Below are 23,774 nucleotides of genomic sequence, written 5' to 3' on the forward strand. Positions count from 1 at the left end.
ACAGTATAAGGCAATACCAAAATAGATTAACGATTGGATGGAACAATTGAACATTTACAGACATTTATGATCAACATTAACTTTTAGGCTACCATCTGATCCGTGTAATTAATGTAGGCGTAACACTGAGTGAGTAGGCTAATTGGTAGAAAATGAATTATTCAATCATATTAATAATTTCTACACCACGGTCCTAATATCAAGCTGTGAAGTTGATAGACTAAATGATTATTCCCGCATTTCACATCACAGTTGGATGTTGGTCGTTTGCTTGATAGGCTATACAGATGTTCAACAAATATCGCGTTTATCGGGATGTTGCTTCAATGAAACCAAACATTTAGCATGTTTTTCTAGTTCTCATAAGAAGTTATTTGATGATACAGAGCTGCGACTCTGCATAAGGACGAAAACGCTTCATGATAGGTCTATGGCTTAACGTGGCCTAAAGACCTGATGTCACCATACAACATTTATAAAAAAAATAAACATTTAGGATAGCTTGTGAATAGCAGTAGCCTACCTATGTCTAACCCTCATGTTATGTTTGATAAGGCTATATACATTATGCTCTAGGTCAAATTGACCCAGTGTTTTATAAGTCACCTTCAAATAGTCAGTACCTCCAAAACAATTATTTTCCCTTAATGACCATCTAGTCACACTTTTATTCCATACAGACCACATTTGTCTTATATGTATCTACTATGTTTCATCATAAAACACACCATGTAACCATGTTATTCTATAATGGACATAATGTTCTTTTTTTTTCAAATGCTGATTTTATGTCCTTTACATGTTTGATAGCATATCTTGTGGGACCAGTGTGTGTGTTTGTCTGTGTGTGTGTGTGTGTGTGTGTGTGTGTGTGTGTGTGTGTGTGTGTGTGTGTGTGTGTGTGTGTGTGTGTGTGCGTGCGTGCGCGGTTTGCGTGCGTACGCACAGGCCTGTGTGAGTCACTACTTTGATGAAGTCTCATGCTGAAGTTAAATCTTAAAACTTAAATAGCATTTCAGCAATGCCAAACTCTAAAACGGGCCAATTTGACCCGCAACATAACAGGAGGGTTAAAAATTATATATACGCGGTAGAAAGAATTGACACATATACAAAATAAATATTACATTTACATTTACATTAAGTTACCTTGAGCTTCATGCGCATATTGAAACTCAAACGCTCCCTAATTTAATTGGAAATAGCTATGACCTAGGCTATATAAAAACAGGAAATATTCAATCAAACTTGTGTAGGCTATATACTATTGTGTTCACAAACCTGCAGGGAAGGTGTATTAACCAGAATATTTACGTTGTAGAAGACATCAATGTGGAAGACTGCTGTTACATTTACATTTTACATTTTTTGGCATTTAGCTGTCGACCAACATTCCTAAAACATTCCTAAAACATGCTTAAAATGATAGCCAACCTTTATTGATTTGTAATATACACTGTAATAGTATTGTTATAACTATGTTGTCAACTCGCCTAAAGTCCCAAAAAACCTTTGACACTGTAACAATTGCAGTTAGCCGAATTGTTTTGCAAATCCATACGTAATCAGACTTACACGTTTTTGCGCTGTGTGCTTTCGGTCTACAATGCATCCAGTGGTCCAGTTAGGCCTGTCAAAACCCATGTGCCCACGTCAATGTAGATAAACACTACATCCTCATCCCACTGCGCACAGTGTGCCCAATCCGAGGGCACAAACTCTCAAAACAAAAGTGATCATCCTGAACCTGCTGTATTGCTTGCGCTTGCGATAACATGTCGCATGCAAGCAAATCTGTATCGGCCTACCACGCTATCTTACTATTGAGTATTGCTTCAATAGCCTAATCATACGGAATTGGCATATTTTTCATTGAAAATTAGATAAGCAAGAAAGTTGAGTTTTTGTAGCCTAACATAGGCTCACGGCATAGACCAAGATTTCACTTCGAAGTGATTGGTGATGCCAGTTAGGCCTATGTTACACCAAATGTCCTATTGTATATTAAAACTGCACAACATGCAATTGTGGTGTATATACAATTATGTTGAGAAAATCATTCTTCACATATATGATATGTCATCATTTTTCGCTCTTGAAACGTTCATCGTGCACCTGACGATGAGGACGCAAAAAAAAAAAAGATTCAATCAACCTCTATTGAGATGACCCACATATAGGCTTTTGCATTATATAAACCATCTAACGATCGTAAGCAATGTGAAGGGCCTATAAGCATTGCAAATTAACATCTAAAATGTGTATACACATTTGGTTGGATTATGAAAGCCCGTCAGGCCATTCGCACTTGTGTTCCCCGATGGACTGGCAGGGTTAATTAACTATTTAGCCTAAACGTTTCAGCCTCGTAGCATAAATCCACACAGATTGCTTGCATGAGAAACCTATTTCTTTTTGGCGCTTTGGATGTTATGTTATATGTAGGCTATAGATCGAGCCTAAACTTGAATGAATGATGAACATCCAAGGTGGCTGATCTTGTCACTTTTTGGTGCGGTGATGAAACAATAAATGATAAAACTGGGTTGGTGTAAAACAGTCTATTTTGAATAGGCCCAGTGATCAACTAGGGGTCATATAGTGAGGTCCTATATATAATTACAATAATACAATAAGCTACAATAATTGATTGTTCCCATACATGCTCGCTATCATACACGATCATTTTTGTTTTCATAGGATGGTAAAGACACTTCATCAAGTTCCATGGTGGTAACCGTTATGGTCATCACTGACTGGTGGCTAAAACTCAGTTCGGTTATCGACGGGCTCTCAAAACGGTTTGCATCTCTTTTGGGTAGCCTAGTGTAACAAAGGTAGTGTAACAAAGTCGCAATGTCGGTGTTCTCTTTATTTATTCTATTCAACGTCTCAATATAATTACTAACTTTAAGTAGGTAGGATAATACGATATAGCCTAGGTCAAATGTCTGATAGCCGCTACATAGGCCTGTGTGGCACCCTTAGAACTGTTTTCCAACTCTATGGTGGCACCTGCCACATGAGAGATGCGTTTCAGACTAGCAAAGTTCCCAATATGGTTGAACTCACATTTAGAATAGAAATGTTTAAAAGGGAAGATGCTCCTCGAGCAACAAGACCGTCCTGGAGAATCTCTCCAGTCCAATTCCTGTTGCGACATCATACCGCAATTGTATATGAGAATGTATTGCCTATTGGATCAATTTGTTCGTTGCTTTGGATACTAGTCAATTATCTAATCCTCAGCACTTGAGTCATTCTTTGATGAGAGGAATTTATGTAAACATTTAAAAAAAAACTCTAAGCTCTGAAAATATTGCGTATACCACATATTTACAGAACAGTGTAAACATGCCATACCCTCACAGAATTCAGGATTTAATGAAAAATGAGGATCACCCACAACCAACTTTGTTACTAAACACTTCTTCTTCAAATTAGAGATCTAAAAAGTGATGTCCTCTGATGTGGCTAATTAACTTTATTTCAAGAGTGTCAACAACAGCCTACTTAGGTTACTGTTTTCGCTCTGTTTGCCTATACATATGTAACCGAAAGGAGTGACATTTCTTGAAATTATGTTGTCATCAATTCTGCTCCTCACAACGGACCCAAATGTTAGATTTCAAGTTCCCCTTGTTCATGCTGCAAAAAAAGGCTTTTCAATCACACGATTGTCGTAAAGATGATCAGTGCCAATATTTCGGCAAACGAACCCCTGACTTCTATCTGTTTCCTATTCAAATATTCAGAGTAATCAAATATCACCTTACAAACATGTCAGTCCTTCTGTTTGAAATATAAGGAGTGACATGATAGGGCAAAAAATCTTCTTTTGATGAACATTGAAAGTAAAGTAATTGATCTTTAAGTAAAGTAATTATTCTCCTGTTCATAAAATTAAAAGGAGAACAACATTTAGCTAAGGAAGACATAATTACATTTTCTGATGCCATCACTGAACCAGGTTAATTTATTTTGTAATATCAATAGATAATTATTTGAAACACAATATTATTTTCAATTGTTGGTTTATACCCTATTTTTTATGTAAATTGGAATGGCCCAATTACAGGCCTAAAGCAAGAGTTGCATTCATTCAGTCCTCACATTGTGGCACCAGAAAGCTTCTAATTTTCATAGACGTGCTGATGTGAAAGCATAGACATTGAGTTCTCTTGTTGTTGTGTTTACACTTTGTTTACATTCGTTTTGGTTCAACCCAGAGCTCCCCTATATCACTCTTGCAAACTAGTGTATACCCCCAATTGTGGTAATGATAATATGCTAGAAATAAAATAGTGATCATAACATAACGGGACAGCCGCTTTAAGATAACAAAAGAAAGAAAAGAGCCCAGTTACTGGAGCTGATAAGAGACAACGGTCATGAAGCAAAATGGTTATTCTCGGGAAAATTAAATGTTTAATCTCCAAGCTGTCCACATTAACTTCTCATGTCATTCAGGAAAGTTTGGTGTAATTTCCCTTCAACATTAAAAATACAACAACAACTAAGTGCTAGTGAAAAAATATAATTACATCCAAAAATATTCTTAAGATAACATAGAAATATGTAAAACAAATGTAGAGCAGAAGTGTGTGAAAGTGGGTCCTTCGAATGCAATGAAAGAGTTGACCTACTGGTGTCTCTGTCCCCTCCTCTACAACTCGATAGCGGGCAAGTTCGTCGTGACGCATTGGAGGAAGGCATGGTATTGAACAAATGTAGGTGAAAGAGGAGGTGAATAGCATACAGTAGGCCTACAAAAAAAGAGTTCCGCCTACAAAGGGCCAACATCAGTTCTTCAAAATGCCAAAATATCGATCTCGAGGCGTATCCGTCCAGCGACGACCATTACGCATCCCACTAGCTATGTGAGATTCACATTGTCAAAACATTGAAGAGACACATTTATTCCTCTTGATTGGTGTCTGAATGTGATGAGGTGGAACCATCGGATTGACGGTCAAGGTCACGAGACCTCTCCTGCTCAGAGAGCTGCTCGCTTGAGGGAATAGAATTCTTCTTAGGGCGGCCTTTTGGTTTGGTTGGCGATTCCAATCCCCCTCCCTGTAAGACCTGCACAAAAGAGGGCATTATGTAACCAAACTATCTGATTACGAATGTTACCACCAAGAGTTAACGGACATTTGATCATCATCACCAACACCATCATCACCACCACCACCACCACCATCAATGTAGACATCATCATCATCATCATCATCATCATCATCATCATCGTCGTCGTCATCGTCATCATCATTATCATTATGGTCTAACAAAAACTTACTATTTTCTTCCATTTCATTCTTCTGTTCTGGTACCACGTTTTTACTTGCAATTGACTGAGGCCCAACGACTCAGCAAGGTCTATCCTGTGAGAAAAAGAGATAGGCCTAATTGATTTTTAAGTAATTAATTCTAAGTCATTTATGCCACTACTCTGGCCACTTGCACCTAAAACAGCAATTATGCCAAAAATACATATCATATTTGCTAAAAACAAGATATATCCCAGTGCCCCGAGCTACCTGTCTGGTGTTGAAAGATACTTCTGTTTCTCAAATCTTTTCTCCAATCCCATTAGCTGCAGCTCAGTAAAGACAGTCCGACTCCTTCTGCCCTTCTTCGTCTTGCTCCCACCGTCGACACCGTGCTCAAGTTTACTGCGAAGGTGGAGATCCAGGGGCAGGTGATGAGACACCGACCCGACATGCAATCCCGAAGCTCCGGATAAGAGTGCAGATCCTAACGGCGCTCCAAGTGAACATGATAGTGGGGACGTTGGAAACTTCAGGATGCCCGTTTGGTCTGCCTTCAAAACTGCAGGTAGAAGAATTTTGCATTAACATTAAATGATACATTTTAGCCTACCAGAAAATAGCCTAATAATATCAAAATATAACATAATAATATTCTAATATTAATTACAATAATTGTGACCATAATAAACAACAATATGTACAACAAATAATAGGCTAATAATAATGTAATTTTATCACAGGGCAATCAAATGATAAAAATAGGATGAAGAGGAACATTCAATCATGTTAATGTGAATTCAGGAAATCCTCTAATTATCTAAATTTGTCCATATTGAATGTTATAATAAAGTGACTTTTGTATACTTTCAAGGCATTTTCTGTGATTTCGCCGTGACCATTTGGGTCGTAAGCTACAGGTCGAATATTTAATTGCCGATAAGCTCTCTAAAACATTAAGGCATTGACCTACTTGAAAAGAATTGTGTGACAACTAATAAAGTGTATAACCCAAGTATAGAAAATATCCACTGACCAGAGATTCGGTAGCTGTATGCGTAAATGAACGGACGCCTGTGTGTGACCAAATACTATACTACTATAAATGTGACTATTCGCTTGACGAGTAGCCTAGGCTGGACAATTCACAAGTAGGCCTACAATATTTTGTCTACACATTTGTATAAAAAAATACTAGTTAAATGACAATGTAGGGTGTGCTTAAGCAGTGGAATTAAAATAATATTTCCAAATTTGCAAGGACTCTGGCGAATACTGTCCACTCTCCTGACCTATGGCACACGTAAAGGATTTTTGGACGATTGTTTATTTTGGATGTAGCGATAATACCCGCCATGCTAAGGCCATATATAAATGGGTAAGAAGCCCGGCTCGCTGTGTGTTTGTAAACGGAGCCTTTTGCAGCAAAAACATACCAATAACTGCGCATATGGTGTAAGTGGCCTCAAACGAAAAAATCCTATGCACATTTTTACGCGCCATATCAATCATTGGCATAAAAGAGACAAGATTGGGCTCTGACAGGAGTAAATAATGACATGTAGGCCTATAGGTACATTTCCCATAAAATCTAGTAATTTGAGCCAATTTAAATTATAATACTGAACAACATTATGCCCATAGACGTTGTTTAGTTTGTAACAAAACCAGCTCAGCTTACCCAAATGATTATGGTATGGCCGTGCAGATAATAGAGCGTGTACTCCAAATTTGAGAAGCTCCCCGGCCGGGGCAGATACCTTGTGGTCTGGATGATCGGTTAGAATCTCCTCGATCATGAAACTTCTGTAGCGATGTGACCTGTGGTCAGGATGCGCCTCCGGAGGATAGTAATGTGCCCCCAAATCCAGGTGATGCTGCATGTTTCAACGTGTGACTTAGTACAAAAATACTTTAGGCTACTGACTCTGCTCCTCGAGTTAGGAAGAGAAATGTATTCACATTTGAAGACCCTTCTCTTGTGCCACTATTATTTCGAAGGAGACAATGTCACTCTTATGTCTGCGCTGAGAGGGAAACAAAGTCGTCATGAGCGTTGATAGACAAATCAAGTCCTATTAAGCCTTGGCTGTGTTCGGTGCGTCCTCTTCTTTATCTTGAAGGTCTCAAACCTTTTCTTTGCAGAAGCCAAACGTTGCTGAGACGTAGATCGAAGAATGAAACAGTATCCTATTTTCACCAAACGTTTTATTCTGCCCAATATGAAGCGTAATGGAGCTTACCAATGTTTTCACCCGTAAAGCGTCACCTTGGTTATGGATTGAGAAATGACACTGAGTTCATGTCTTTTATGGGTATCGTCTGTATGCCCCTCCTCTTTTAAAAGCACACACACGGTGCTGCACTGCAAGACTCATTGAGAAAAGCATCGCTGTTCTGCATGAATTTGCATGTTAAAAAGACTACCTGCAAGTAATTTACAAGATACAGTAGCTCTGATAAATCATCACTAGAATGTACAGCACGGATCCAGAGGGATATGTGCACAATCTCGGAAGATTGCATGTCAATGTCAAGTATCTGATAGTGATAGCCTTTGAATGCATAGCCCTGTGACAATGTATTGTAGTCCTATGTATGAAAATACAGTATATTGAAGATAAAAGATCAAAAGAGAATACATTAACTTTACATTAGATATTAACTTTGGGTTATTAGATGGTATGAATTATTTAGACCATCTCTTACAATAACGTGCATTGAAACAAATGTATCCTTCATCGCGAGACGTTGTCCGACTGCAAAATACTGTTCAAAAGACATTTATTTTAGAAAGAAGTATCACGAATGTTAGCTGTTCGATATGTTGAAGACATAATTTCAACAATCAATAATATTTATTGTCAACAATATTCAGATATTTAATTATATTGTGTACTATAGTCTCAGGTGAAGTTTCAGATGTATTATGTGTTATGTATGCAGGCCTGCACAGCACAAAGAGACGTCCTTATTAACCTGATTAACCTCTGTCTCTGCAACAAAATAAAGTTGTACATAATATTGTTGCCGTCGATATTCACGATTCTATTCAATCACAATTCCAGAACAAAACTGCCCAGAGATCTTTCAATAAATCAATCAATATTGTTGTAACATAAAGTAAACTGGAGAATCCAAGCAAATGTTCTCATAGCAGGGAAATAATATTGTTATGTCTTATAATGTCTTACCTTGAGAACATCTGAAAATACAAATAAGGTGCTTCTATTTATGGCTGGCTACAGGCCTGCTACATCACAATTTGCTGTTGGTCATTCAGGGTAAAACTCCGAGATTACTCTGAAAGAGAAGGCTGTAGAGTTCCATTGTGTTCTCGATACTAACATTTTGCAAAAACATATGTTTCTCAACATTAACCCTGGGGATCCATTGAGTATGGCCATGCTTGATTTCACTCCAGCTGAGCATACATTCAACACTAATTAATATGTGTTAACCACCGTGAGGGCCATGAATAATTTGAATACACTGATCTGATCGAATTTCCCATTTTAGTATTTGATGACAAATGAACAAAAGTAAGTACATTTCTGATTCAGACTTGCGCTATATGTTCAGTATATGCAATTCAATTGAAATAAATAGAAACCCACACAGCCTTGGACCAAATGGAGATGTCCTGTTCTTTTATAAATGAACTAAAATAAATTAAGAAACCATATCTATATCTTCCATGGCAATTACACACCCTTATTGATCAAAGTCAAAATGCCGAGATGGTTTATGACAACCAATACATTACTATCATCAGGAAAAGCTTAAACAAGGCAGTGAAGCAGTGATGAAACTTAGCTTATTTGGTACTGCTTTTAGTCACATTATATTGTCAATACATACCAATAAGTTAGGGATTCTAGGACTATTTTAGTGACCAACCACTAGGTTGCACCATAGACCTTAGAATTAGTGGCGCTGCTTTCAAAAGGATCCAAGTGCCCATTGGTTTTGAAGAGAAGATTGATTTTGAAAACTCATGTGGCATGTGTCATCTCTTTACAATTTTTAAAACCACTCTAGGACCCGATACAGAAGGCTAATACAAATCTAATGTTTCGCCCAACAAACTCATATAACCACCGATCTAACTAGACATGTTACGTGTATTATGGTTTCACGTTTATTATGGTTTATAGTGCATTTCACCAGGGTCACACAACACACTTTATATCAGATAAAAACCGTCTAATGTTTGTTCATGATCAAGTCTTATATCTATGGATGCAACACATTGACATAATGCAACCAAAGTTATGTTTTAAACCTCTCTGATGCAACATTATTGATTTCTGAAAGAAATTATTTGAGAAAAGTTTTTATTAGTTTAAAAACACATTTTTATTTCGAGCTAGAAGGAAATTAAAGTAAATGGAAAGGAACTGCTCTGCTCAAACTGGGCGTGGTCATGCGTCTGGAATAACCAATGAGAACAGTACGTTTCATTTGACAACAACATGTCAGGTTAGGTTGCTAGCTAGTAGCCAGCTAGTCTGGCTAAATGAGTTAGGCTACATGATGAAAATAAACACATTTGATCATTTATACCGACAGTGATTGAGAGGATATGACGTTATTACGTTTACAATGCCTTTAGATAAGTTGCTTCGCCTCCCAACGAGGGCAGTACAATCAGAGGAAAAGAAGGTACTTAGCCTTGCTAGCGAGCGTAGCTCAAAGCTAGACTAGCTAGCTAGCTAACACGAACTACTCGTCTCTCAGCCAGGATTAGCTATCTATGGCTAGCTAGCTAATTTACAACACTGTATCCTGAGAGCATCATATAACATCACAACCATCGCAAAGCGTTGTATTAGTGCATGTTTTTGAGCCAGCTAGCTAAGATGGTGTAGCTGCAGGCAGCCACAGCAGAAGCTATCCTAGCTAGCTAACTAACTAGCTTCTTCAGATAACAGTTACTAAATGTGTGTGTATGTTTGGGAGAACACAATGCAGTACGTCCTGATTGACAGGACCTGTCTATTGCTGCACAGTTGCAGCTCGCTGATTTCAGATGGATGCATTGATAGCTAACAATTATGATAGCTGATGTGGGGGAAATCTTGAAGTTGGAAAGGCATTCAGATATCTTGACTCTAGGCAGCTCAGAACATGCCCCTGATTCCTGCTATGTGAGTGTGTTCAAGCTAACAGAAACACATCAGAGGAACACGAGGACCAGCTTTGAAATAAAACGCCTAGCCCAAGTTTTATAAAAGTTATTGCTCGACAGTTGTCAGCATTTTGAAATGCAAATGATCTTGTTTATCATCTAATTTGCTACCTTAAATACAGTTATTGGGACAACCATGCCCATATGCTCTGCTGCGCTGATTTGACTTTTAATATTGTATGAGGGGATCCATTCCAGTTCATCAAATAATTCAAGGCATTGCATTGATACATGTTTGTACATTCATGGGTTGAGTGATTTGTGGCATACAATGGATCCAGGTTGTTCTCTGGTGAAAATGTTGAAGTCTGTAATGTAATGCTCCATCAAGGGCTGAACTGTTGATATCGAGGCTTTTGATGCTGTGAGTCTGCCAGAGAGGATTTATTTTCAGGGACATTGCTACTAGTAGGACATCCTACCAGAGGATAATTATTAGGCCTGAATTAAGGATGAAGAAGCTTAAGAGGAGAATGGATTGAAAGAGTGGACACTACAGGTGGAGGAAGAAGAGGATCAAATATCCTGTGGTATTATCCTGTGGGATCAGCTCTTCTGTGTTAAAGCGGTCCAGGATCCTCCAAGATAAGCCGTGTTAGTTAGCCCTGTTAGATTGATAGACATAGGCATACTTGGATGGAGAATTTTACTAATCCCCCTAGACATGATTGACTAGGCCTTGTCAGAAAAGAGTACGGTGTGAAAAACACAATTTCACAAGGCATGTTTATTTGTTAACAAGCCCAGTCGGTGATACCACTCACATCCCACGCTCTGACTCATTGGCAACTTCTCTCCACTATCCCTCTGGTCTTTCACACCGTCTCTCACTCTCACATCCAACACATATTGTAGATGAACGATGCTCATTATTGTGTGACAATATCATGGGGCAAACAGAAAATATGTGATACATAATACTCAAATGTTAGACTATTGAATGGCATTGTGGTGAGTAAAAACCTCTTTAAACAATAGCATGAAATAGGCCATCGTACTGTAATTTTCTTGATTATGGGGTTGTATTATTGCACTGTGAAATATAGACTGATAGTAAACTGATTGAATGGTCCAGGTAGTGTTGTTGGTGGTTTGACCACTGTCTCACTCTGTATCTGCCGTATCAGTTTCTAAGGTAGACGTGTACGTTACAATGTAAATTAAGTCAGAAAACGCTGCTCTGCACCCACAGTGTTCTAACTTTACAGCATGAATTAAACATTTGCTATCAAATGAATGTTAAGATAATTCTAAGTGAACCTAAGCAAGTTATTGACCCACAGCAATCTGAGTTGGAAGCACTTTATAGGCTAGTTGTAAAATAGCTAGGCCTACTTGTAGTCTAAACACATTCAACATGTGTTCTGTCAGATAGATTACTTTTATCAGTCATTTCAAACTATCATTGGTCCTAGATTCTCTAGATTCAAACAGTTTATCCCTACCATGTGAAAAGTATTGATGTAATCTAATGTTCATGCTTTACAGGGAACAATCCATAAGCACAGGTAGGCCTACAGGTGCAGTGTTCCATTTGTGTCACAATGGTCAGCAGCACAAACTGTGGTAAGGCCTATTAGGGAAGCAGGCTGTTGTAATGTGAGTAGTTAGCCTGGGTTGGCCGTTGATACAGGCTACTGGGGTCCCCAGGGTTAAACTGACACACAGACTGCTGTGTAACATGGTCTCCAGATATAGGCCTCCTTAAATCAAATGTGTGTATGTCAAGAAGTGTTGCACAAAATTAGCACAATAGAGGGTGAATACTGTCGCATCTATAATTGATTGATGCAGCATCTTTAGCCTGAGAGGCAATGATTGAATCCCTTGCGTGTTATAGCCAATCTAACTGTTTGCAATGTCTAAAGGACAAAGACAAAAAGTGGTGTGTGTAACACACTAGGCTTATATCTTAATGGTAACAAAGCACCTCAACCTGAGAGTCGCTCCTAGCTCCCACTGCACTTACCAAGCCACACCCACCTTCTATCCCAGAGGTGGACAGGCTCTGACACATGAGCCTGTGACATGATGGCCCACTTTGCACATTCTCTCCCCCGGGGATCCTGCTGGGCAACGGTGTTCCCACTCCTCACAGCTCATTTGTGTGCAGTCTGTGCACCCATGACTGTTTGCTTTAGCATCAGCGCTTAGCTCAGGATCACCAGTCTCTTTTTTTGTCCCCTGCTTTTGACACAATGTTTATTGACACCTTTCAGACCCTGCCATGGCAGCCGGTGTCAGCCTGCTGAGTGAATTGCCTTACTCCACCAGTGGAGCCTGTAGTGGAGAGCTCAACACCGACATGGAGCCAGGTAGGGCATCATTATCACCAGAGCAACAGTAGTAGTGGTAGTGGTTTTTGACCAGACCTTGCAAAGCTGCAACACAGGAATGTTGATTAATGATTACTCTCATCAGTCAAATGTGCCTAAATACTTTTTATTTTTGTTTAGAAAAATAAAGATGAGTTTAGATCTATCTTGTCTAGGCTATAGCCTACACATTCCTATTGAACATGTTATGAAGCTGCATCACTCTGGTGTAGTATTATAAATACAATGTCATATATGTTGAATAGTAGACATGTACATATAATTGAATATTAGTATCATAAATACAATGTCATATGTTGAATAGTAGACATGTACAAATAAACCTCATATTCATTAATTTCAGCATCATACCAGTGTCTACATATTTGAAAATGTTGATTTTATATGTTCTGAAGTCAAAAGATAAGAGAAAATAAGGAATGATGTCATTGGGGGTCTAAAATAAATATATTAAGTTAGTTTTCAGCCAGGGGGAGTGTATTTTTGGATGTAGTTATTGAAAATCACACAATTTTGTTTTACCCCCAATGACATCATAAGGGGTAATTTCTTTAAGTCCTTTTGTCTTACCTTTTTGACTACTGTAGACAATTGCTGTTTTCACATGTGTAGACACTGGTATGGTAAGGTAAAAATTGTGTCCGTTTAGGGTTGTTAGTAATGGAATTATATAGGACCTAATCAATATATGATAGATACTTTATCTTGGTATAGTAAAACTACACTAGCCTTCATTATTTTTCAATAATAAGCCTTAAAAGTTTTTAATGCCAATTTTAATAATTACAACCTCTAGCGAGCGACAAGAGAATTCTTGATATTTCATCATCCTTGAAAATTGAGGATTAAAATTATACTTATCTGAATGTCACCTCATTGTGTTTTTTTAGTTACACAAACCACTTGGTTATTGTTGATTAGATAAAATACTGGGGAAAAAAGGATAATTGGATACCCTTTTTGTGTTTAATCAGTGCGTCAGGTCAGGTGTCTTATGCAACCAGATGTATGCCCTTTAGAGAAAAGCGTCAGTGTGTATCACCTGTCCATATTGAGCCTATAATCTCAGAAAGTGTGTGTGTGCACGACCATGCCCCACACACAGCCTCCCACTGATGACTTTGGAGTTGGTTGTCATGGAGACACTTCAAATGCAACTGATGAACCGATGGATTGTGTTGGCCTCTCATGCCTCTTTTGTGCCAATGGCCAATTGTACTGCGATGATTCACTGTGGGTAGAGTGTCGTTCAGCCAGGAGCTGCGTTACTGTCAGTACAGAGTGCTATCACAAGGAGGGATAGAGACTAAACTGTAGCACACAGGGATGCATCGCCACAACCGTCGCTCCCTAGCGGGGGAAATCATGAGCAGTATCAGACGGAGCCGACGGCACTCAGCCTCGGATGTCCTATTGAAGGTCCTGCAACGCAGACGGAGCTCGGCGTTAGAGATCCTCTCCTCCTCCTCCCAGAGAGTTATGGTGGCTGTCAGCATAGCCGAGGATCCCTCCGACTGCAAGGACAGGAGATGTAATAATGTCATTGCAGCCTCACTTGCTTTTAAATGACATTGCTACACTGGTCAGCTGCGTGTAAAGGTGCTAACTAACATAGCAAGGGAAGAAGATAGCTTTTAGCTGCTAAAGAAATGTCAAGTTTAAGAGAGTATATTGCACAGAGGTGACCATGGTTAGTTGGTAAGGTTACAGAGACCGCTGTCAGCAGGGAAACACACGGTTGAATGATGCTTATTGGTCAGCATATATGCCATGTTTTTGTTTTTGTTTCTCTCCTGTCTACAGTTAGCACGAGGGTCCCCACAGCGAAGTACACCAAGGTGGGGGAGACTCTGAGACATGTTATCCCTGGGCATATGCAGTGCTCCATGGCATGTGGAGGAAGAGCCTGTAAATACGAGAACCCCTCTCGCTGGAGCGACGAGGAGCAAGCCATCAAGGGACTCTACTCATCCTGGTAAGCTGTGCTCTGTCTACAGTATGCCCTCTGTATGCTCTCTGTCTGTGCCCTGTCTGAGCCTTGTGTATGCTCTGTGTATTGACCTGTAGGTCTACCCTAAACGCCCTGTGTTTTACCTTTATATGCACTGTGTGTGTGTGTGTGTGTGAATGCTCTACTACTTACATGGCAAAGCCTGCCTGGTTAATGGCACGCTGTACACTGTCCTGATCAATAAGTAAACAAAAAAGTCAGTACGTGCCTGACCTTACTTGTCACTAATTCATGTTGAAAAGCTTTTACTTTGATGCATCTACTTGTTATAAGGGCTACTTGGTTTAAACTCATAACATGTTTTAATGTGACATGAGTTGCGTGCCAAAATCTTTAACCAGCATGTCATTCCTCTCAATGCAGGATTACAGACAACTTGCTCGCTATGGCAAGGCCTTCCACTGAAATTATAGAAAAATACAATATCATTGAGCAGTTTCAAAGGTACAGTGACATGTACATTTCTGCCATTTGAAGAAATAATTTAACCCACTAACAATGAGTGAAGATATATATATATATATATATATATATATCTGTTTACTGTTTGCTGTCCCCAGGAGAGATCTTTATTTAGCCAGTGATGGTGGTGACATGCTGATATTGACATTTCTCTGTGCTCAGGTGTGGCTTAAGGACAGTGATTAACCTGCAGCGCCCAGGGGAGCACGCCAGCTGTGGGAACCCTCTGGAGCAGGAGAGTGGCTTCACATACCGACCGGAGATCCTCATGGAGGCAGGCAGTGAGTCTCCCTGTACTCTTGTGCACCAGCTATCCAATCATTATGATAATTGAGCAAATGTTTAAAGTGCATATTCCTAGAGGTGCTCAAAGCCTCATCCACTGGTACCAATGTGTAGCATCCATATTAGCATTAGTGCAACTGAAATAATGACTATTAATTTAGGATTACAATCCACATTACCTGAATCTCACTATTCATATTTTTCTTCTTTTACATGCCAAAGGATTATACATGTGTTTGTCAGTCCTCTGTGTTAATCACTGACTTCCTGTGCTTAACAAGCTCTCTTGAGACCTGTTCCATAGCTACATGCAAGAAGCATTATCTAGTTTTAGATTTGTGGGCCGTTTTTTCCATTGATACCTAACAACAAGACACAGTGAAGTGATTTAAGACTGTCTTTATCTGGCCTTGGGCATTCATAGAGCACTGAGCACACAATTCTTCAAGGTTGCACTGACTGACATTTTTGTGAAAACTGAACAGAATATTTATTTAAAACAAGTCCTGTTTTATCAATATTTTGTCACAATGTTATATTGTATCAGGAAAGGTAGATTTTCTAGGTCAAGAGTCATGAATAATAAAACCTTTTTTGTTTCAGTCTATTTTTACAACTTTGGATGGAAGGACTATGGAGTTGCATCTCTTACTACAATCCTTGACATGGTGAAGGTCATGTCATTTGCCATCCAGGAGGGCAAAATGGCTGTCCACTGCCATGCTGGGCTTGGAAGAACAGGTTAGTAAAATGATTATGTAAAAAAATGTTTTGCATCCCATCAAAGTTTATTTATTCCCTCTTTTTGTTGTTGATTTGTTTGTAGGTGTCTTATTGGCCTGTTACTTGGTTTTTACATCTCGGATGAGTGCTGATCAGGCCATCCTGTTTGTGCGAGCCAAGAGACCAAACTCCATCCAGACCCGGGGCCAGCTGCTTTGTGTCAGGGAGTTTGCTCAGTTCCTGGTTCCCCTTAGGAGCGTCTTCTCCTGCGCAGAGCCCAAAGCCAACGCTGTCACCCTGTCCCAGTACCTTACGCGCCAGCGCCACCTGCTGCACGGCTATGAGGCGCGGCAGATGAAGAATGTGCCAAAGATCGTGCAGCTGGTCTGTAAACTCCTCCTGGACATCGCAGCCAACCGGCAGGTGGTGGAGGAGGAGGTCCTGGAGATCCCAGACCTCACAGCTGAGGTGGAGAAGACTGTATCCCAGCAGGCACTCCAGCAGCTGGGGAAGGAGATGAGAGTGAAGGGCATCTCAGTGCCTTTACCCCGCCAGCCTGGTCCACTCACTCTATCTGCACCGCATCCTGAAACACCCTACGATCAACTTCTCACAAGTGACCAAGAGCTAGACCCACTATATAGGAGACAGAACGAAGATAGCCCTCAAAAACCTCTGCAGTCTGGTAAGAGAAGTCTTAGTTACAGCGACTCTGCCCTGTACAAACTGGGCCCCAGACGTGACCTGACAGGAAGCCCTCTGACCATCAAGCCTCCAGACAACCCCCTGAACAAATATTACCTATCTCAGAACAACCTGGCAGCTAATGACCCCTTCGGGTCTCCAGTCCACCCCCCTCAGGACATCAGCAGCAGCCCTAAGCAGGACCCTGTCTTTGTGTCCACCGGTTTAGTTGGATACCAGAATAGGGAAGAGAACCAAAAGACCAGATCCCCACTTTTTCAAAGGCGAAAATACCTACATGGGCAGCGTAGTCTGTCCTTTGGTTTCTCAGAGGAAGGCAGAAATGCCAACTGTAATGCCATACTGTCATCCTTAAGAGCAGAGAGCTGTGCGGTAACCCTGCAGAACCAAGCCAGCGGGAAGCCCCCAGGAGTGGATGTATCTGTGGTGCGAGCTGTTGGCAGAGGTGACACAGAGAGGTCATCTGAGGTTCCTCTCATCACACTCCAAGCAGAGCTCTCCCTGGAGGCTCGAAGTCTACTGGTGGCCAAAGCACTTACAATGGACCTGAAGGATGAGGATCTCAGCTATAAGGTCTCAATGTGGCAGGTAGGGCTGATACTCTTCACCACTATAATGGTGATACAATGTATAATTTAAAAATATGCACTGCCAATTGAGTGGGTCACCAACACTGAAACTTTATATGATAAACCTTTGTGTGCCAAAGACAAAAAAGAGACCAATGATGGATCATAGTTGATTGTGTTGATGTTTACAGTTTGTATTGTTGACCTGCAGACAGAGCTAAATTCCAGGGAGGGGGCATGGGAGAGGATGTGCATGGAGAGAGATCCACTGGTGCTTTCCAGCCTCATGTGGTCTTGGCTTGAGCAGCTCAAGGAGCCCATTATCACCAGCATGGATGTCCAGGCCCTCAGTGAGAGAAATTACAACCCCATGTATGCCCTTAGCTCACTGGAGAAGGTACAGTTGGAGCACCCTCTGCCTTAAATACATCAACTCAACAGAGCTGGACATCACTTTCAGAATCCTTCCATGTATTTTTCACAGACAATGTTAACCCCGTTGTTCTCCCTTTACTTTCTTATCCAGGGTCACAGACTGACTCTGCTGTGTATCCTTGACTGTGCAGCCCATCTACTGGCAATACCAGGGGAGGTGGAGGCAGACATTGTTAACCGTACAATAAAGGTCTTTACCAAGGTGGGTTAGTCCATTTAAAGTCAGAGACAAATAATTTCAAGAATATTGTTATTTCCAAAGCAATGACAGTCCACAAATGTTAATTTTGGGATTTCCGTCCTAAAGATTCCCACTGCCTCAGCGAATGACCAGGCTTTGTATAAGACACTGAAAGCAATCCTGACACCAGTCCTGCATGAGATGAGAGAGAAAGCCATGGAGGAGATGGCCTCGACATGCCACTGCACTCATGCTTCTTGATCCCTCCTAGACTGGACTGCTGCCATATGAGGGAGACACCGACAATGTTCTACAGTCTGGATTTGTTTGAAAAGCCTTGTTCTGACTAGTTAATGGGCATTATTCTAAACATATTCCTCAGATGCTGCTGTGTTCTGTTAATGTTTTTGTTGTACGGCTAGCTTAAAGACGTGATGTGATTTCCGCATCAAGCTTTTTTATTTTGCAGCTATTTATGATTGGTTTTGTTTAACGAAGAACTGCCATACTGTATGTTTATGTGCCACGATGCTCAGTTTGAAAATGTTTATTTGTCATAAAGTGTCCTGATCTAATGTGTTGTGGAATTGTATGTTACATTTATTATTATCTTAATGTAAGTTACTTTTTGTCAGAAATAACTGAAAAGAGTATAAGAAATGTATGTAATGTTATTTCAACTTGGATTTGAAACATGCTTTGCTCAGCTCAGAGCTGAAGAAAAACACTTTATTTAATATAAACCAAAACATGTTTTCATTATGTCAAAGCTATGTCTTATTTATTGAAATCTTCTAACTTGAATAGGAGGAGGAATTAGTATGAAAATTAGAAGAAAGACAAAATGCAAGTTTTGCTTTGTTTAAGATTATCAGTAAGTTACATTTTGTTAGATATAAATGCAAATTGATGCTAATTAATTGTAATGCAAATTATATAGCCACAGTGTTTTTGCCTTTAAAGCAATACTGAGTTGTGTCCTCATAAAACACCAAAAAAAAATCAGACTGAAACGACAGATGTACTGTATATGAGTTCATAAAACATCACCTGCCTCTACTTTTGCATTTTGTTAAATGCTCTCTGCCTCAACTTTAATGGCCTGATATCGGAAAATAATAAGCTGCTGTCTGTAATGTGTATGTGTTTATTAGTAAGAGTTGTATGTGTTGTCTCTTAAGAAAACACTGTAGATGAATGAACACTGTAGCCGTTAAGACTATTCAGTGACCCAACTCTGACCTCATTTGATCACTGTAGGCACAAGGTAATGTAGGTCTAATGGCACATTGCAAATGTGTTACACTGACATAAGTAACTTGCTCAAGCTTAACTAACAAACATATATGATTTCAAATGTACATGAGACGTTGTACTGTGGAAACTTTCAAGAAGCACTATTTTTTCATTGTTACATTCCTTATTGAATAATTAAATGTGCTTAACGTGTGCTGTATGTGGTTTTGAGTCATTTCTAAGAGAATAATTCTCTTGTCAAACCCCTATAGTACCTTCCCTGCATTTCTGTCCATTTCTGTCCTCTGGCGCTAGTGCTTGAAGTATAGTATATTAGATATCAGATGATATTGTATGCTTACTGTAAAAGTAATCCTTTAAGATCACAACTTGTAACCTGGCTACAGAATGATATGTGTTGCTAAGCAACCCTTATGACCATTTTATTCTTAACTTGGCCAGAGTGTTCTAGCCTTCTGTATCTATGGTTCTAGCTTTGTGTCATAAGCATGTTCCAGAACACTGATGCACCATATTTGAATTCAAACATGATGTACTCCTTAGTTGTATTTAAACAAAGTTGTGTGAGGTGCAGAAAATGGAAGCTCTCTCTAAAGAATTGTCCTGTCCTGTGTGCCTGGACCTCTTCACTCCTCCAGTGATAGAGTTGCTCTGCGGCCATAATTACTGCAAGAAGTGCATAAAACAGACTCTTATCGCCCAGAATTGCACTCAAGCCAGTGAACAGTTTCTTTGCCCCATGTGCAGAAAGGTAAGAGAGATTGGTATTTTTATTCTACCTCTTTTATAAATCCACAACATGGACTCTCAAAGTCTGACAACAAAACATGTATGTTTAGGCATTCTCCTTAGGTGCAAAGGGAATAAATGGAATGAAGAGGAATATCTTTGCTGAAAATGTTTTGGGACAAGTCAAAGATGAGATAGAAAGTGCAGAAGCTAAAGAAAAGGTTTTGAAGACACAAATGTGCCCTGAGCATGACGAAGAGATGACTCTGGTAGGTTCGGAAATCACACATACTTTATGTACACTCACCGGCTTTACTTTATTAGGTACACCTGTTCAACTGCTCGTTACCGCAAATATCATGGTGTCGGGGATATTTCCTTAGTACCAATTGAGCATCGTTTAAACACCACAGCCTACCTGAGTATTGTTGCTGACCATGTCCATCCCTTTATGACCACAGTGTACCCATCTTCTGATGGCTACTTCCAGCAGGATAACACACCATGTCACAAAGCTCACATCATCTCAAACTGGTTTTTTGAACATGACAATGAGTTCACTGTACTCCAATGGCCTCCACAGTCACCAGATCTCAATCCAATAGGGCACCTTTGGGATGTGGTGGAACGGGAGATTCGCATCATGGATGTGCAGCTGACAAATCTGCAGCAATGATGCTATCATGTCAATATGGACCAAAGGAATGTTTCCAGCACCTTGTTGAATCTATGCCACAAAGAATTAAGGCAGTTATGAAGGCAAAAGGGGGTCCAACCCGGTACTAGCAAGGTGTACCTAATAAAGTGGCCGGTGAGTGTATATTGTATGAGAACACATGCTCTGATCAAACAGATATAAGAATGTATGTATTTGTGTTCTGGTCCTTAGATGTGTCTAGATGACAACAAACTAATTTGCAGTGTCTGCAAGCTCTTTGGTGATCATAGCACTCATTCTGTGGCCAAACTACCTAATGTATATGAGAAGAGAAAGAAGGGCTTTGTTCAACAAATGAAGAGTTTGCAAGACAAACGTAAAGCCAACATACAAAGAATTGAGGTACAGAACAAACAATGTGTAATGTGTTCATGTGCAATGTTTAACCATTCAGTTAGGCCATGTAAATGCATGTAGTGGAACTAAATCAGTGTTAAAATCACTGTTATTTCCTTTCAAATGCTTTTAAGAATAGAGATACAGTGTCCACTCTCATGCAAATATTTTACTCAAAGTCATAACTCCCTTTAGAGCCTGGTAGAGCAGAAGGTGGACCTCCTTTCAACCACCAAGGATATCATGGTATTGCTCCAGAAGCTTGGAGACAGTTTGATAGAGGAGATACAAATGAAAGTGTCTCATGTGATCCTGAAAGTTCAAACAGAGTGCTCAATAAGGTGCAAGAGTTTACAGGATGGTATGGATGAGCTCAGTGCTCCCCCAAGAATCCATGATGAGATGAAGAAGCATCTAGAGACCAGCAAAAGCCCAACTGAGTTTCTAAAGGAGGAAAGGAGACTCTACAATAAGTCTGTGGAGGCCCTAAAGACCATTAATCTATCAGATCATTATAGAGAATACATTTCCCTTGGCCAGTATGTTGAGGATCTCATGAGTGGAATAGATGTCAAAAAGATAGCCACAGTGAGAAGGAGCAGTTTCGCAAGAAAAATGTCTCAGGAGCTGAAAGCATGGACATCTGGCCGCACCAACTTTGATTCAACTGCCTACAGAAGTTTGGATGTGATGCTAACCAAAACAGCCTCTCTTGTGTCAGAGAACAATTGTGACAGTTTGAGCTGGGAGATCCAGAGCTCATCGGACGAGGAGGATGCCACAGTTGAATTAGATAAAGAGTAACTTTGAAGGCCATAACAGATATACCCCTCAATTCTATGAAACATGAAATACACACACTGAGCAGCTCTACTTTGTCAGCAAGTGTCTGCTTCATTTTTCAAAACCTCTCCTGCATTCATGAAATAGCACTCTTATATCTTATATTTGTATATATATGTGTATGTATTGTATATCTTGTATGTGTATATCTTGCCCTTTGGAGAAACTATTAATATTTTCAAAACCATTTGAAAACAGTCCAGACAAAGACAACAGATGGTTTCAAACTCTGGCCCAGGCTCAACAAAATGGATAAAGGTTGTAGACATTGTGGATAGTCAGAGTTTACTGCTTATGAGTGTCATAGCACCCCCTGGTGTATCTACAATAAACATAGTTTACACAGAGGCCTTACGGGCATAAGATAAAATGGATTGGGAATGTACTGCTCTTCGAAAATAGACCTGGTCTGAAGACTAAATACATCTGAAAGGATTGATTAATTTCTGAGTTTGTCATCCTCATGACTGGAATATATCTAGATTTTTAGCCATTTGTTATGCCTGTGTAACCGAGTTGAGATGTGTAGAGGTCGCAAGTTCAAGACTCAGTTGGAGCAACTTAGAATTGTGGGGCTACTTTTGCAACAACTTTACGTCTGTTTCACCTGTGTATGAGCTCGCTGTGGCTTAGGGCTGCAGTGTCAGTAAGTTGAATGGCAGTGATGGGATGCCAGGGTGCAAGGCCATTAAAACTGGTGGAATCAGCACATTAATGGCCAGTAGGGCAATCAGTCCTTTGAATGGACAAAAAAGGGCCCTCACAGCTGTTGGGAAAATAATTATTGCCATGTGTACTGGGATACAGGGGAGCGTATGACAATCCAATAGTAGAATACAGTAGTAACACAATAACACAGTAACATCACAATACATAATACCCTAGAAGCAATGATATACACAATAATACAGTAGCAGTGACTGTATGAGACTTAAATAATACAGTGTGTGTCTATAATACATAAAGACATAATGGTAGAGTGCAGTTGTACATATGGTAGGCTATGGTAGAGTAAGAGCAGTGGTGTGTAGCGGGGTGCAGGTTTCACACAGAGGAGACTTTCGGCCACTGTACACACAGCGATGTGCAACGATCCATGCTTTATATCATGTGGATACGTGGTTGTAATTATTATTTTTTTGACACCGGCTAAGCTAGTTTGCTCTTTATACTATGGTATGTAGACCATAAATAAGTGTTATGCACCATTACCTCTGTAAAAAATGTGCATCCTCTAAATCAGAGGTGATTAAATGGCGGACTCCGGTCTGGATCCGGACCGATTGACGGTTCTATCCGGACCGCGACGCATTTTTGATAATTTATTGAGAAATGAATAACAATATTACCGGCGCGGCTATAGACCTTTGGCACAGCTTCTCCAGTTTATGTACACGTCATACGGTCACAGCGCTTCACGCTACTCAGCCAATCAAAGCGATTGTTTACAGTGCGTGGAAAGAGAGCCTGGTCATAGTGGAAAGGGCTCGCCAGAGAAAAATAGAGACGATCGAAAGCAGGAGCTAGCAAGAGGAGAGATGACAGCATGGCGTGCTCAAAGATGAGAAAAGTAGACTCCGAAATCGAGCTTTCAAGGATGAATGGACAGAGCAATATGTCTTCATTCTTCCCGCTGCGAGTAGTAAACCTGTCTGTCTCATATGTTCCGAGACCGTGGCGATCATAAAAAGTGACAATGTGAAGCGCCACGATGAAACAGCAC

At 40.0% G+C, this 23,774-nt stretch overlaps 2 protein-coding genes across 2 annotated transcripts; one reads left to right on the forward strand and one right to left on the reverse strand.

Annotated features, from left to right (window-relative positions):
- Positions 1 to 3,682: 3,682 nt before the first annotated feature.
- Positions 3,683 to 7,529, reverse strand: barx1 (BARX homeobox 1). Its single transcript, XM_083669323.1, has 4 exons — positions 6,952 to 7,529; positions 5,541 to 5,832; positions 5,300 to 5,384; positions 3,683 to 5,085 (listed from the first exon to the last, which is right to left on the reverse strand). Exons 1-4 carry the CDS (start codon positions 7,151 to 7,153, stop codon positions 4,918 to 4,920), a joined length of 747 nt encoding a protein of 248 aa, XP_083525449.1. The 5' UTR covers positions 7,154 to 7,529; the 3' UTR covers positions 3,683 to 4,917.
- Positions 7,530 to 9,815: 2,286 nt separating this feature from the next.
- ptpdc1a (protein tyrosine phosphatase domain containing 1a) lies at positions 9,816 to 19,595 on the forward strand. Its single transcript, XM_083668425.1, has 10 exons — positions 9,816 to 9,935; positions 12,681 to 12,776; positions 14,601 to 14,772; positions 15,172 to 15,252; positions 15,433 to 15,551; positions 16,159 to 16,296; positions 16,382 to 17,571; positions 17,764 to 17,949; positions 18,079 to 18,189; positions 18,295 to 19,595. Exons 2-10 carry the CDS (start codon positions 12,689 to 12,691, stop codon positions 18,427 to 18,429), a joined length of 2,220 nt encoding a protein of 739 aa, XP_083524551.1. The 5' UTR covers positions 9,816 to 9,935; positions 12,681 to 12,688; the 3' UTR covers positions 18,430 to 19,595.
- The last annotated feature ends 4,179 nt before the right edge of the window (positions 19,596 to 23,774 follow it).

This window comes from Argentina silus, assembly GCF_951799395.1.
Source record: "Argentina silus genome assembly, chromosome: 4".
Lineage (NCBI taxonomy): Eukaryota > Metazoa > Chordata > Actinopteri > Argentiniformes > Argentinidae > Argentina > Argentina silus.

Bases quoted from the DNA above. Each gene is read 5' to 3' on its own strand.
- barx1 (XM_083669323.1), bottom strand. From the start codon at position 7,153: ATGCAGCATCACCTGGATTTGGGGGCACATTACTATCCTCCGGAGGCG. The intron at 5,833-6,951 runs GTAAGCTGAGCT...TTCTACCTGCAG, and splicing joins GCCATACCATAATCATTTGG to TTTTGAAGGCAGACCAAACG. The intron at 5,086-5,299 runs GTAAGTTTTTGT...TCTTTTGTGCAG, and splicing joins GAATGAAATGGAAGAAAATA to GTCTTACAGGGAGGGGGATT.
- ptpdc1a (XM_083668425.1), top strand. From the start codon at position 12,689: ATGGCAGCCGGTGTCAGCCTGCTGAGTGAATTGCCTTACTCCACCAGT. The intron at 14,773-15,171 runs GTAAGCTGTGCT...CTCTCAATGCAG, and splicing joins AAGGGACTCTACTCATCCTG to GATTACAGACAACTTGCTCG. The intron at 17,572-17,763 runs GTAGGGCTGATA...GTTGACCTGCAG, and splicing joins ATAAGGTCTCAATGTGGCAG to ACAGAGCTAAATTCCAGGGA.